We start from the raw sequence: 14,912 nt of genomic DNA, 5'->3' as shown, positions 1-14,912 counted from the left end.
GAAAGAGGTTCCTTACATAGTTTTATTTTTATGTCTGATTAATTTTACCACAATATATATATTGTATATGCTCTCTTTTAATCATTCAGAAGTTACATAGTCTTGCTTTGAGGTAATCTACAGCCCTTTGTGAGGAATGAAAGATCAAGAATCAACCCAGATGGGATGTACGTTGGAAAAGTTTATTCTGACATGAACAGAGTGAAAATAAATAAAACTTTCCAGGGTAGTGTGGGGGACCTGCGGCGGTCTATCCACGACCATTTTCCAGCACCTTTGGCATTGCTGGACCAGTGATGGTGTGACTGGATGGGGTGGCAGTGGGAAGGGAGGGATCTACCCTCACTTGATGAGTGGTCACCCCTTGTTCCCCGTTCCTCACCCCATGCGGTGAGAGGAGACATGCCCCGGGTGGAGTGGAGGCCAAGTGGGGGGGGGAGGTTTGTGACGCGAGCTGATGGCGATGTCCCGAGAGAGGAGGTCATGAGACAAAATGGAAGGAAAACAAAATAAAACAACAAGATGGGTTTGCTTCAACATCCCTTGTACATAGTCCTTGTCTTTCCTTGGTTGGTCTTTGACACAGTGTAGATGATAAACACCGTTGGGCTGTCTGTAGGTGAACTGCAGTTCCTTCAGCACCCCTACTGCTGGCCTCTTACACAGACATGATGTGCTTGACGAAAGCTGGAAACACAAAGGGATCCGCTAAGGTCTTTGGAATAATATTTGAAAGAAGAAGACAGATGGCATGCTGGGAAAAATCGAGGCTTACTCTCATAGTGCACACTGCCGTTCTCGTCCTCCTGGCCGGCCATGAGGGCCTCGATCTCGGGCTCGGTCATCTTCTCTCCTGTGGGGTCGCAGCGATCCATGTCCAGATCAATTTCACATACAACGCATGCTAAGCAAGCTCTATTTGTGTGCTTCTATATTTAGGGAAGGTGATTTAAGACTCACCCAGGGTGGCCAGCACGATGCGCAGCTCGGCGCCCATAACTGTGCCGTTGCCCTCCTTGTCAAAGACGCGCAGACCCTCAATGTAGTCGTCGACGGTACCCTTTGGGAGGGCATCGACCTGCTTCAGCATGGGGACGAACGCGTCAAAGTTGATCCTCTTGTTGGCCATGTCTGTTGAGACATGTCACGGTTATCCACGCGGCATCTTTGACACTTGATCAGGCTGCTTTCTCGTGCTTGGAGTCACATAAAGGCCAGTTATACAAGTGTAAGTTTTACGAAACAACCCGTAGAGTTTACGCCAACACAAATCTGCTTGATCTAATCATAAAAGTATCTCTTTTTTTTTTTTGTCTGCTTGCTGTATATATATATATATATGCAACGGGCTTTTACCATCAGCAGTGGGGTTGCCCAGAATCTTCACAACGTCCTTGTTGGTGGGGTTCTGGCCCAGAGCGCGCATGATGTCAGCCACCTGGTTGTAGGCCACCTGGTTGTCACCAACTCTGTCAAAGAGACCAAAAGCCTCCTTGAAGTCTGGACAGAAAGGGAGATCCAAGAGAGACCTCTGAGTTACGAGGAAATAACAAGAACAAAATAGTGATACTCAAAAAGTTTCGGAAGCTATGGTACTAACAATACTTTATTCGCCGAGGGATCTACGGGCTCATGGTGGAATTAGCTGGAGACAGACCTCCGCGGCTGACATCTGATGTGTACAATTAACATTAACGCTCGTGTAATGAATCACAGGGACTTTGATGAGCTATGGCAGGTGCGTGGCGTCAAAGCCTCGTACTTCCGTCATTGTTCGCGGGCTACAGGAGGCGACAGCTGTACCCAAGCGAAGAGAGGAAGGCTCCGCCTGAACAAAGGTTAGCTATTTCTATCAATACGACCAAGGGGCCGACTCGGAGTGACCTTTTTTGGCAGATTAATAGTCTTGTGTGTGACTCCTGAGCACCAGCTGTAGCAGCCCCCACCCCCGGACCCCCCACTCGACCCGTCTCCATTCCTGCTTGTACTTGCGTTCGGGAGGAATTTGGGGGCGACATCAGGAGCAAACTGATACCCCCCCCCCCCCCGACATAGCACGCCGGGCCATATAGAGTCATGGCTCCACGACTCAAGTTAAACACAAGAATGCTGACGGCGACGTAATCAACACCTCGATGGGCCTCGGGTGGAAACGGGCCGGAATGTGCAGCAGCAGCATCAAACTGAACGTCCACGCAAGTAAAAAAAAGGTTCCGCCTAGAAGAGCCACAGCTAAATGCCATCCACCAAACACGGGGGGGGGGATGTTTCTAAAGGACACATCGCTCAGCGCTGAAAAGGGCTTTTTGGATGCTAAGGGGTTGCAGTTGAGCATCCTAAACCTTGGCCTGCTCATTAACGCTTCCGCTGTCGTGTTTGCAAGACCAGGCTTAGAATAGAAAGAGCTTGAATCCCCCCCGACAGCTGGACAAGTCTATGGAATGGCATGCATCACGGACGTCTCCTCATCCTTTCGTCCACATTTCAGCGGTTAATTTGGACGAGAGGTTCACGCCTGCAGCGACGCAGACTTTCTCCTTTGAGAAATCCCAGACAGACTGAGACCTAGGAAGAACATTTTGGAGGGCGCACTCTCTCCAGCTGGCAATGCCGCAAGTAAACGCCAACCTGCACGATGATGAGGGTGAGATTTGTGAATCTTTCTTCCTCACTTACCCTCAATCTGGTCCGCCGAGAACTCGGTCTGCCCCGTAGAAATACACCGAAGGGTACATTTAGAAAAACACAGGGAAAGGAATGAGAAGAATTAGGAGGACGGAAGAAATAAACAGCATTTCGATAGAAGCCTGCAGAAATGTGGATGCATTTCAAAGCAGAACTTTTTTGTCACGTCAAGTCTTGACTTTCTCTTCCCTACAGTGTGCCAATAAAAAAGGGCCCAATTACGGGCGATGGTATCCGAACCCATGCCAAAAAAACTGAAAAAAAAATAACTCCATCAGTAACGGCCACCCCTCCCTCTCCCAAAAGGTCCAAAACACAATTTTGTACACACCATTTTGGAGAGTTGGAGCTGGAGGAAAGAAAGGAGACGAGAAGCTGGAGTCCCAAGACAGAGTGGTCCTGAGCCATGGCCAAAGCCCCCTCTTATTTATCCCAGGCACGTGATGTCACATATGCTAATGGGGATGGATCAGATGACACATTGGGAACATCTTTAACTTTCTTAGGGCACACGGAGAGGAGAGCAGCGGGAGAAGGCCTTTAGAAGGGGACAGTGATATTTTTAGAAGACTCTGCGTCTTGCGTGTCAATCAGTTTTTCCCCAACCATCTTCTAGAAAGCATAAAGACTTCAATCCACTTGAGACCTTAAAGCTTTCCCTCTGGAAAGGCATACACAAGTTGAAGTGTGAGACAATTTTGGGAAAAGTCAGCAACCAAGCGGTCCAATGGGATGGACTCGGAGCCCGGAGAGCTCATTTACAGGGTGGTATTTTTAAACGGGGAGATTTCTTCCTCCTCTTATGGCTAAATAAGACCGGCGTGATAACTAAACGAAAAGTTGAGTCCATTCAGAAGATTTAGAAGTGAAGTGGATCTGCTGGGGGGAAGGGCGACACCTGAATCAACCTTCAAACCGACCAGATTACAGCCACATATAAGCAAGAGGCATTCCAAAGTTAATCGTTTATTTTTCTTTACTTTCAGGAAAACAGATTTGCGTAACGTACGGAGGTTAAATGTCCTATGAGCCGAGCTGCTTCATCCCACCTTCCCATTTTCACCGGAGCTCTCCATGATGCTGACGGCAATCGAAGGGAGTCGACTGTTAAATCTGAGGATGAATTAAATTGATTCTCCATCATCCATTTCTGGTGGATTTATTGGGGATGAGATAAAAGCGAACTTCTGGAGGTTGATACTCATTTATAGTCCCCATGATTACTTTATTTACTCTCAGAGAAAGTCAAACAGGACAGAAAACTAGTTTGATCAGAACTGTGATAGGGACAGAAAATGCATTCGATATTTGAAACAAGTTGTTTCAATGTTTGTATGTACTCCATGACTAAAAAGTAAAAGCACGAGCAAAAGTTCCCCTTTTGTCGCCTTGAAATTAGGTTGTAAATGACAGGAAGTCACGTTAATAATCCACTGTGGGCGCGAATAGCGAGGCTCTAATTTGTCATCGGTGCAGCAACGCTGAGCGGAGATGAACAACAAGGAAACACGCTAAAGGACGCCGGAGAGAGCGAGGAAACCAAACCGGCAGACAGATGAACTCTATTTTTACATCCGGTCCTGCCCTTCGTGTATGGTTTCTACTGCTGGCTGGATCTGCTCTGTAGAGATCTGGGAGGGGGGGGGGGGGGAGTAGCACTGCATCTCAAGACTCCATTGCAGTAACTACGACCCACCCACCCCACAACACTAAATAAAACACCAAATGACATTTTAAAAAATGTTCCAGCGACACAATTTGACTGTCCTACAAACGGTGCGCTTTCAGGGTGAAGTTCTCCGCGGCGCCAATGAACGCACTTCTTCTGCCAAGCGTTAAAGAGGGTCATTCACACGTTCGTTGCCCCCTGCTGGGCTTCCGTTGGTGCCGCATATCGATGCCGAAAACCACAACGGAGCAACAGCTGAGAGAAGACAAAGGATTTATTGCTCAGGAGTTCAGACTCAGAGGTTAATCCCTTACCACATGGCACAACTTGCATTGATTTATATTTAGTGCATTTAATTAGCTTAATAACTAGCATAATAGTAAACGAGAGCCTCTCTATGTTTACATACAGATGTTCATAATGCACCACCTAGTTCCCTGTAAATTAAACTTCTGCTTTGACATTTACTCTCACACTTTAATTAATGCGCAAAACAAGCTTTACCCTTTGGCATATCTTCAGTTCATAGGTGAGACGCGTTCCCAAAAGAAAACAAGCAGGAAAAACTCAGAATTTAACTCGTCGAGACAAACCGAAGCAGTGCGTTTCTTTTTCCGGTTAGGATTTGCCTGCAGTGTGGTGGAGGAGGAAATCCTTTACAGCTCAAAGGCCGGGAATCTGGCTTTCAGTGGCTGCAGAAGGTCGGCCAGGAAGTAGATGGTGCCGGCCATGCCTGCAAAACAGGAAGTCACAGAATTGACACAAAGATATGGTAAAAGATGTTGGGAAAATATCCTGTGAAACATTTAAAAATTGGAGAAATTATATGAAATGGCAGTTTTAGCATATTAGCATTAGCGCAATTATAAGGCCTAAGTGGCAACAATTCAACTTTATCAGAAAGAAAGTTTATGTTACAAATAAAAGTGGGCTTCATTACACGTTACCTTCAAAAAGTGAGAAGGGGTGGTCGGCTGTTCGGCATCCGTGTTTGCCGTAGTTCATGCAGAAATCTGCAAACTGGATGGAGAAAGAGAGGCGGAGCCATCACAACATTGGCCGGACCGTCCCAGGAGAAGAGAGCAATGTCAACAACTGCTAAAATGCCAGCATCTGTCGGGGTATCGGATGATGACCACAGCCTGACATGCAGCGAAGCTTAGGGAAACATCCCAAGGCTCTATTTCCATCCTCTATGAATAGAATCGAATTAATGATCGGAGATACGGGACCGGAGCCACCTGGACCGCACCCAAAGCCCCCTACCGAACGTGTGCTCTCACCATGCATGCTCTGTACAGATGCTTGGGGTTCTGCGTCTGCCGGTAAAGGGCCAGGAAGGCGTAGGCGTTACCCGCCGTGCCGTGACACAGCCCGTAACCCTTACGCAGCAGACCGAAGCGCCACACCACCTCCCCGCACTCGAGGGCGTCGTCCAGATACTGGGACTCGCCGAAGGCCTGGGACGGGGACACGGCAGAGAAGGGGTTAAACTGCTGCTACGGCACAAATGGAACTTAAAACGCAACAATATGAGTGAGGAAACACGGGGCAGTATTTACAAAAAAAAAAAACAATTTCACCTGTATTCTGCACCAGAAGATGGCGCTGTGGCGCCATTCTCAAAGCCATCCCTTACCTTGTGCGCCTGCAGAAGCATGTAGACCACCCCGGGGGACCCGTGGCACCAGTGCACCAGCAGGTCTTGATTTTCCCCGACGGAGGCGGGGTAGTTCCCCGAGGGCAACTTGAGCCGACGGACGTGGTCGACGCTGGGCTTCACCAGCCCGTGCAGCCGCTCCTCCGCCCCGACGAAGCCCGGCTGCGACGGAGAGAAAAGCACGGAATGAGTTCACGGCTGAATCTGTTTTAAAATGCCACCGGAAGGACACTCACTCACCTGCATGAGGTAATAGTAGATGCCCGCCAGGCCGTGGGCAGCGCCGACGTACCGCTCGTCGTACCACGCGTGCATCAGCGGACTCTGGTTCTGCACCCTGAACTTCCTGCTGTTGAGCTCGCCCGATTGGATCACGGCCTCGCTGATCTGAGGAAGTAAAACATCACAAAAACACACTGAATCCGTAGAGTTGGAATAAATCAATGGAGATGAATTAGAGCCAACAGAGAATCAAGATGGCACGGGGGGCACGGGGGCACGGACCTGGAGGTCAGGGGCAATCGTTCGCCCCTCGCGGGGCGACCTCCCTCCTGACTCACCTGCTGGATGTGCCGCAGTGGGATCCTGTCCTGGCCGAGCTGCTGGTTGATGAACACGAGGGCGTAGAGGTAGCCCGTCCGCCCGTAGAGCAGCTCGTCCGGCAGCCCGGATGAGTCTCTCACCACCGCCTGGTGCAGCTGCAGCAGTCTGGAACACAAACGAGATGCACCTCGGATCCGTCATCCGGAATCGGGCGGACTCGTTGCATTTTGGAAATCAGCTGACTTGTCGATGCAGTCGTCGGCGTCTTGCGGCCTCTGCAGACGATGGTAGACGACGGCCGCTACCGCCAGGGGCCCCGCGTCCCCGCACAGGAAGGTGACGTCGTGGCGCCGCGTCAAACACTCCAGGCTACGCTCGGCGTACTCCCTTGCTTTCTGCAGGGAGGCCGGGTCGCCGAAGACGCCGTGCAGACGCAGGTAGAGCAGAGCGATGCCTGAAAGAGCGAGAGTGAAACCACCGCAATGCATTTTGGACCTGGCGTCGCATACATCAGGCGCGTAAACGACGCCGCTACCTGCCCAGCCCAGGTAAGCGGTGCAATCTCTCGGGTTTGCGGATCTCAGGCCGTTCTCCATCAGAACTAAAAGCTCCTTTACCTTGCTGGCCAGCCGCTCAGAGAATTCTGGCGTGAGCTGCAGGCGCACGGGAACATTCCAAACATCAGGGATTCCGCGTGAATAAGCGACTCACCGACGCACGTCACGCATTTATTACCTTTCCGTGCGAGTCGAACAACGCCTGCGTGGATGCGGCGCTCCCGTCGTAGTCATCGTAAGGGTTCACCAGGGCCCTGGATTCCATCTTACTCAGCTGCGCTGCGGAGAAACGAGCCGATGAGAAAACGGAGGGGTTTCGATCTTATGCGGAACTCGGTTCAGTCTTCCCTGCAGGGCGACACGCCCACACAAACACGCACAGTTAGCTTAGCTGCGCAGCTAAAGCTAGTGGCTATGCTTCGTTTATACGACGGGTGCGGAAGTTACAGCATGAATTCTAAATTTAAAGTGTCAAAAGTTAGAATAAACGGTGGAACTGTACCTTTGCTAATGCTGCTCTGTTGTTGTTGTTCTGTCTTCTTCGTCGCTTAATATTTCTGTCGGCATTATGGCGCCCGCCAGCGCCCCGTCGCCACCTGCTGCAAGGGAGGTGTAACTACAGGTAACCAACGTGAAATAGTTGAAAATGCCCTAAAAGTAAAGTATGTAATACAAATATCTGTCATATCTACCCGACAAAATGTTTTAACAATATATGGCTTAATTTTTTTTAAATAATTTCTTTTGAGTCAGGTTTACTCAATATAAACTGGCTCACTTGCATCCAGTGGTTTGTATTTTTTACCATCATTGCAGGGAATAAAAGGAACAGCTTTGGGAATTGATTCTTTATTCTGAAGCCATTTTTCACACAAATCAAATTTATTCCCCCCCAACAGCATCATTCAAATCATATTTTATCTCATGTGCATGCTTTGAATATCAAATAAATGGTGTGGAATACAAGTATATCTGCCGCTGAACTTTCATCTCAACCTCACAGATAAAATGCTGTGTACATCCAAAGAAATCAACTCAAATTCGTGATCACACAATCTTCACAGGCGGCGGGGCCAGGAAATCTGCCGCTGTCCTTCTTGCAGAAGTCGTTAACGGCACATTCCTGCAGACGGCGATGATAATTATCGTGGTCACGGAGCACACCCAGCCGGTATTGATTGGCACATTTCTGAGGCTCGCTGCTGGTGCTCCACATTCTCATTTACCACAGGGACGGGTGCTGCACCAGCGCCGTAATCTCCCCTTTGAATGCTCTTCCCTATATGAGCTGCATCATTTGAGCGAAAGAGCACATCGTTGTGGCAGCAAGACATCGCACATTCAACAGAGAGAGCGGGGGGGTGCATCCTCCGAGGCTTTGATGAGGCTTCTGTTCTCTCTTTGTTAATATGCCTCAATCGCTTCCCTTTCCCCCCCCCCCCCCCAGCATAGTTCATCTCAAGTCTCTCCAGCTTTATATCCTCCAGTCTCCATCAAAACCGAGTCATAATTAAACAGCGCTGTGGACCAGTTCATCCCAGTTTAACAGGTTCCCACAAGAGTGCAGGAAGCAAGCAAAACAATTCAATATTGTTTTAAAATCTATAATCTTTAACTGCTGTTTTTTTTTTCATGCACCTCATCTTGATGACTCGTGCAACCTCGTCACTGAAAAGTGCACATGAAGCAATTAAGCTGCAGCATTTGCTCATCCTTTTGTTTTCCTGTTAAGCTTTCCTCTCTTCCCCTCCAGATGGAAGGACTTCCCATCATTTCCATATCAGCTGATGGCGCTGCAGGTGGAGGCCGGTCGGAAAAAGAGCCCCCCCCGTGCTCCCACACCCGGGGACTGCTTTACCTTGCCTTGAGGGACGGGGAATGGAAATGAGGCTCAGAACCGAACCAGATTCAGGGGAGACCTTCGGACTTGATTAGAGCTCCTTGCTGAGGGACACATTATTGAGTCGGATCGGCCTCCTGCGGCACCGCCTGGGGGGGAAAGAGCTTCACACAGGAAACAAATATTAATTAGAGGCGATATCGATCATCAATGGCTCTGAGCACAGCGAAACATCCAAGCTCGGGCCACATCTTGCAGACGAGAGCACACAATTAGTTTTGAGTCGCTTTGAAAGAACAAAAAAACGCTGATATTCAACCTTGTCTCCTGCTGTCAACAAATTAAAGGTTGAGCTCATGCTGGATGTCGTTAGCTTGATCTTCATGCAATGAGGCTTCTGGAGCTTTTTGTATCCGTTCTGGATGTTTCCTGTGATTCTGGTGCGGATTCCAGAAAAACAAACAAACAAAAGAACGAAAACGTTCCTGATTACCGTTTTATTTTCCTCTGGCAGGCATCAGATGGAGGGAGGAAATTTAATCTGACAGCAGTCACCTATAACTCCCTCTGTGAACCCCCCCCCCTCTGGTATGGCTTGTCTGATGCTGTTGGAGGTTGCGCGGAAATCAAAAGACCCAGGACCAGGAAGTATCTTTAATTTAAATCTAGAAGCAACTTTTCTTTTATATCTTTTACTTATTTTCATTCGACGACTGCTGAACGGTATCGTAGCGCTGAACCGTCGACACCCCAGCACCAGGAACTTAATCACCATGTTGTAGGGAAGGGGCCAGAATTAGCATGTCCACCAAACTGCTACGGTTCCATCCCATCATAGCCTGGAAACGCGCTTTCGTTCTGCAGAATGAGCGCTAATTAAACCCTTTCCCAGTGAAGACAAAAGCCAGATGTTGGCGTCTTTTTCATGGCAGATTATTTTGGAAAATGAAGCCTTAATTTCCCAAAGTAAAGCTTCTTCCTCTCTACCTTGTCCCCCAAGAGGGCGGGGTCCGTTTCGGCCCCGGGGAACTGCTCGACAGCTGAGATAAAGAACATTCTGGTCTCTGACACGACCCCATCTGTGGTGCTAAAAATACACGCAGCCTGGCGTCGCCGCCACCAGTCGGCCGTCTTGGGGAGGGAGGGGGGGGGGGGGAGGTGGCGAAGGAGAGGTGACAGACACGCAGACGGATACAACCTGAAGCGTTTGAGGCTGAGCGGATAGAGAGAATAAGGGAAAGTAATAAAGAGAGGGAGCAGAGCTACATGAAACGCTTCTTAACCAATGGAGGCCGTGTGAAGAAATAATTACAAGTTTAAAGGTCACGCAGAGGGAGTCGATCGGGAAGGCATTACCGCACTTGGTGTAATGATTGTTTGCTCTGGAGTAATGAAACCGCCAGCGTGGGTTATTATGGTCTGGCCTGACAGGTACAGGAGTCACGTGGTTACGTTTTATTTACTATCGGAAGGTTCGGAGTTTTATTCTCCCGAATATTCAGTCCAACGATAGATAAAAGCAAAGGTCAGATACAAATAAGATGAAGGTAACCACGCCCCTTTTTAGAAGTGGGCGTGGTTTGGCCTTGCCAGTGCTTGCCAGTCCTCCCTTCTTGCTACCTGTCGGCCGAGCGTTTGAAAGGCTTACACGGAGGCCGTCATCAATGAGACAGTGCCCCCCCCCCCCCCCCCCACCCCCTTCATCTAAACGGAGCCCGTCGCTTCCTGCTTTTTAACCATGGTGGGCGTGGGGGTCATCAGGGAGGCGTTTACCCTGTCGATGAAAGGAGCTGTGGCAGGACATCCTCATGGCAATTCCATTAAAGCCCACTAGGTGGACTTCTCACACTTTAGCACCTGCTGCTATTACTGGCTCTCTTTGCAATGTCAGTAACTCCATTTTTATTTCGTTTGCCTCCTCTGTCCTCCTCCTCCCTCCGGAATTCGGCCCTGTGGGCTGCACCCTTAGCGAAGCCGGGCTGAGTGCCTCCTCTCCCCCAAATGGTTGATCCTCAGCAGAGACCTTTTAGCTTTCCTAATTAGAGAGCAAATGCTAAGCACTTACAAAGCCTCCCAGACTCATTAAACAGGCTCGTCGTGAAAAACAGCGAGTATCCTAATGTGTGCAGAGGCATGAGAACCCCCCCCCCCCCCCACACACACACAACCAATTACAAACTTTAATAATAATAAAAAACAACAACAACCTACTATATCCATGCAACTTAATCTCCATCCTTTTTCTTGCACAGTCGGCACCCGAGGAAGGTCTCCGATGCGAGAGGAGGCACAAATAAGCTCCAAGAAAAACCCCCTTGGGAAGCCGTTGAAATTAAGATTCTGTTCCCAAACCTCCCAGTGTTCTCAACAATCACGTAAAATACACAACCATACCCCGCCAAACACAAATAAATCTCCGATATGAACATTGCATTGAGGGCTGTAATGAATCTTGCATCCTTTCACATGACAACACAGATAAAAACAAACACACACACACGCTGCTGTTCATAAAGAACAGCGGCTGATATTTCTGGCAGAGCAACTTATGCAGCCACAATCTAACAAACGTCCCTCGTCTCAACAGCCTGATGACACGATCATAAGGCGGCTCACGATTCTATTAGACTCCCCCCCCCTCCCCTGCCTATCCCCTCCCATTGAGCGGAAATTCTTCCCTCACCGCGGGGGGGGGGGGGGGAACAGGCTCAGACGGTTAGGCTGACTGTCGGTTAACGGCCACAGCTACCGGAAACCCCTCCGTGAATTAGAAGACACGCCGGGCCCCGTCTCGTCTCGTCACTCAAAGTCACATTAGTCGGCCGCACCTGAAATCATCGCTGCGATGGAAGGAAAATAAAATCAAAGGCTGTTTTACCCTTAAATGAGACGCACAGCCTGTGGGCAAAGCGCTTCATTAACACACGCAGGAAATGCTTGTTTGTTCAGCAGAGGAAACGTCTTTCGTTCCATCGAGCAGAACTGGAAAAGAGGACGTTTGACCTTCGTTCATATCGCCACCCAATCATCCATCTGTCTACGATCTATCCCCTCATCCATCACCTCTGTCTCTATTTATCCTCATCTATAGCTACAGCTTCAAACACTCTTCGATTGGACACGATGGGACCGGAAACTTTTGTCGCCTTTATGTTCTCTGCTTCTGTTGGGTGTCGTCTTTTGTAAACGCCCGGTAGGCTTTTCCGGCTCGCCTCCATCCTCGCTTAAATCTTTTGAAGCCCATATGTGGGCTGACAGCGGGTATTTCTCACCACGCCACAGCGGTTTCATGTGTCACAAGTGCTCAGTGAACATCGGACAGAGGCTTACAGGGTCGTTACGAATCCCAACACCTCGGGGAGGCAGACAAGGTCCAGCCACGCCGGGACCTGCCAATTCTGCCATGTTGTATAATCGTCCCATTAGATTTTGCGTCTGCAACCAAGGGAGAGTTCGCAGGGCGAGCGCTCTGGCCTCCGGATAGCCGGTGGGCCAGCGATTTGGCGCTAGGCCCCTCTGAGATGTGTTCGCTGTCTGAAATGCAGAAATCACAGCAAATAGATGCTGGAAGTGCTGATAAAGCAGGGGAACCAGTGTAAGAATTCACCCGAAAGTGCAAAGCAAACTAAATACAAAAAAAAAACCCAACACTCGACAAAATGAAATGCTTTGAAGCATACAATGCAAATGATCCTGGCCTGTTGAGACGCGAGCTACCGCAGCAGTTTACAGGAAAAATAATGGCATGTGGAAAACTTCCTGCTTAGCGTTTAGCTTTACAAACGAAATGCTTGTTTGAAAAAAGATACAGACCATGTATAGGTAGATGCATCCACCCTACATGAACCTGATCAGAAAGGATGATATGTGCTGAACAGAATCACTTCTGCAGCAGAGGACATGCATTTGGTTTGTAATCAACGCACACGAGTGAAGCAAGCACCTCCGATACCAATTTGGAGCCGCTTCTGCAGGAAAAGGAACCACACTTATGATACGTGTCGGGATGGCGGAGTACGAAAGATCTAATAGCCACTGTGAGACATCATCGGTGGGGGGGGGGGGAAACGGCGTCCGCTTTCTTTCTGTTTGGCTGCAGGTAGACCGAAGTGCATTAAATTCCCATTAGGGGACCTCAGGTCTGCATTTTCATCTGAGGTGTCTCGCTAATGGGCGAACCGGGCCTGGGATGGATTCGTCACGGTTTAGCAGCACCGCCGGCGGTTGCAGCCCGGCCCCGGCAAGAGCAGCCACGGTCGGACCTCTGCTTTGCTCAAAGACTGCTATTGATCGGCAAGTGGCTGGGAATCAGAGGAACGTGGATGGAATTGTAAATTGGGGGGGAGTTCACTCTCTGCCGACATCTTCTCCCCCGCTGAGAAAGAGAGAGAGAAAGAGACCCCTGCTAGTCAAAGACACCGGCCTCTGAGGTGCGTTCGGGTTCCCAGTCGAAAATGAAATTAGCTTCAAAGATCAGGGATGACATTTTTTCCATGCATCCAAATCCAAACTTACTGCTTACTTTGGAATTAACGGAATTAAGGGGGGGGGGGGGGCTCTGGGTGTGCTGCGTTTTACTTACGTCAGAGGAATGCTTGAATGCATTTTACAATCTGCAGCTTTTCACATAATGATCATCATCAATGTGTTTTTGATCAACCCATTCATACGCACCAAAATGATTACATTGAAATGAATAATTCAGACGATTTAGTTAATAATGGAATAAATAGTCTCCTTCAGCCATGCTTCTGGAAAGGCAAGAAATCTAAATTAAATCACCAAACCAATAATGATTGATGAATCTCGTAATAAATGAGTAAGAGATGAATGTATGCCTTTTAAATGACGTCTAATTTGGTTTCTGGTTTGGTGCTTTTGCATCAGTGCAAGTCCTTTGGGCAGCAGAGGGAGGCTTTAGCCACCGTAGCTGACGCATTTCCTCACAAAGCTAAGGAGCATGCAGAGTGAAACATGAAAAATGCCTCGAAATGAAAAAAAAAAAGCTGGCTCGCTGTGCAGGAAAAAAATGTTTTACACTCTTGTTTCTGTAAAAATCAACGTGACAGCACGACAAAAACCTCGAACAGAACCAAAGACACTCTGTTAAAATTAGCTAATGAACTGTTTTCATCTGTGGCGTAGCAGCAGCTCGGCAGGAGGCGTCTTTATTCACGATCAACAGTGCGTCCAATTACGCGTTTCTCAAGCAGGTTGACTGAACACGCATCACAGCGAGGGAATCGGCGATGATGGGAACAGAGAACTTCTCATTAGCCAGCCTGCTTTACCTGCTCTCCGTGTTTTCACTTCAAATTCACATCAGGATTCTCGGTTTACGCCAGGCCCTCGTCTCGCTGCGCGCTCGTGTCCGAACATGAACCCCTTATTAATAATGAGCGGTGGCGTCCTGTCGTTCGCTTGCCGCCATCTACATGCGTGTCGTGCATGGCTGGCCCTGAATTAGTCTGCAGACTTGGAAAGGAAGTTGCTTTGTTAGAAAAGGTGAAAAAAAAAGGGCCACTTGTCGTTTCAGGTGTGTTGGATGATGGAGTCACCATCATCTTTTGCACATACAGTGTTTTCCTGTTATAAGGTAATCTATTACAATTATGGAGCAGTTATTTTTTATCTTTATATAAATATATGTTGTTATTATCGGCAGTTCGCATCCCCTCAGAAGTCAGAAAAATTCAGTGTTACACTGATTTAATGGAGTTGCATTAAATTATAAGAGTAAAAGTCCAGCCTCATCAGTCTCAGCAGAGCCATCCACCGTCGTCACCACCGGTGTCTAAACTCTAGTGGGGGGGGGGGGGGGTATTGGCTATAAAACACTTTTCATACACAAGAGAAACACAATTTACAACTTTTAATGCCTCAAACTACGATGAATAAAACAATCAGCGAATCATCCACCCGAGCGTGCCGGGGGGGATGGGGGGGGGGGGCACTAAA

General features: G+C 48.7%; 2 protein-coding genes and 1 long non-coding RNA gene across 4 annotated transcripts; 1 reads left to right on the top strand and 2 right to left on the bottom strand.

The window, feature by feature from the left end:
- Positions 1–163: 163 nt before the first annotated feature.
- Positions 164–3,129, bottom strand: mylz3 (myosin, light polypeptide 3, skeletal muscle). The gene is made up of 6 exons (XM_068756544.1): positions 3,017–3,129; positions 2,677–2,704; positions 1,357–1,500; positions 961–1,131; positions 776–853; positions 164–687 (listed from the first exon to the last, which is right to left on the bottom strand). Exons 1-6 carry the CDS (start codon positions 3,017–3,019, stop codon positions 659–661), a joined length of 453 nt encoding a protein of 150 aa, XP_068612645.1. The 5' UTR covers positions 3,020–3,129; the 3' UTR covers positions 164–658.
- Positions 2,143–3,828, top strand: LOC137912192 (uncharacterized). Its single transcript, XR_011106178.1, has 2 exons — positions 2,143–2,644; positions 3,672–3,828. It is a non-coding gene; the product is annotated as an uncharacterized lncRNA (long non-coding RNA).
- Positions 3,829–4,610: 782 nt separating this feature from the next.
- lancl1 (LanC antibiotic synthetase component C-like 1 (bacterial)) lies at positions 4,611–12,916 on the bottom strand. 2 transcript variants are annotated; one of them, XM_068756405.1, is made up of 10 exons: positions 12,896–12,916; positions 7,293–7,388; positions 7,093–7,210; positions 6,801–7,011; positions 6,575–6,722; positions 6,255–6,401; positions 5,994–6,176; positions 5,638–5,814; positions 5,302–5,374; positions 4,611–5,087 (listed from the first exon to the last, which is right to left on the bottom strand). In XM_068756405.1, the coding sequence occupies exons 2-10, from the start codon at positions 7,377–7,379 to the stop codon at positions 5,011–5,013; spliced, it is 1,221 nt and encodes a 406-aa protein (XP_068612506.1). In that variant the 5' UTR covers positions 7,380–7,388; positions 12,896–12,916; the 3' UTR covers positions 4,611–5,010. The 2 variants fall into 2 exon arrangements, with proteins under 2 accessions (XP_068612506.1, XP_068612505.1); XM_068756404.1 differs by lacking the exon at positions 12,896–12,916 and adding an exon at positions 7,617–7,649 and having other exon boundaries at positions 7,293–7,393.
- Positions 12,917–14,912: the final 1,996 nt, after the last annotated feature.

The sequence above is a fragment of the Brachionichthys hirsutus genome, chromosome 24 (genome assembly GCF_040956055.1).
Source record: "Brachionichthys hirsutus isolate HB-005 chromosome 24, CSIRO-AGI_Bhir_v1, whole genome shotgun sequence".
NCBI lineage: Eukaryota > Metazoa > Chordata > Actinopteri > Lophiiformes > Brachionichthyidae > Brachionichthys > Brachionichthys hirsutus.
Note: the sequence above shows the minus strand (reverse complement) of the source record. Positions and strands in the feature narration are given on the sequence as shown.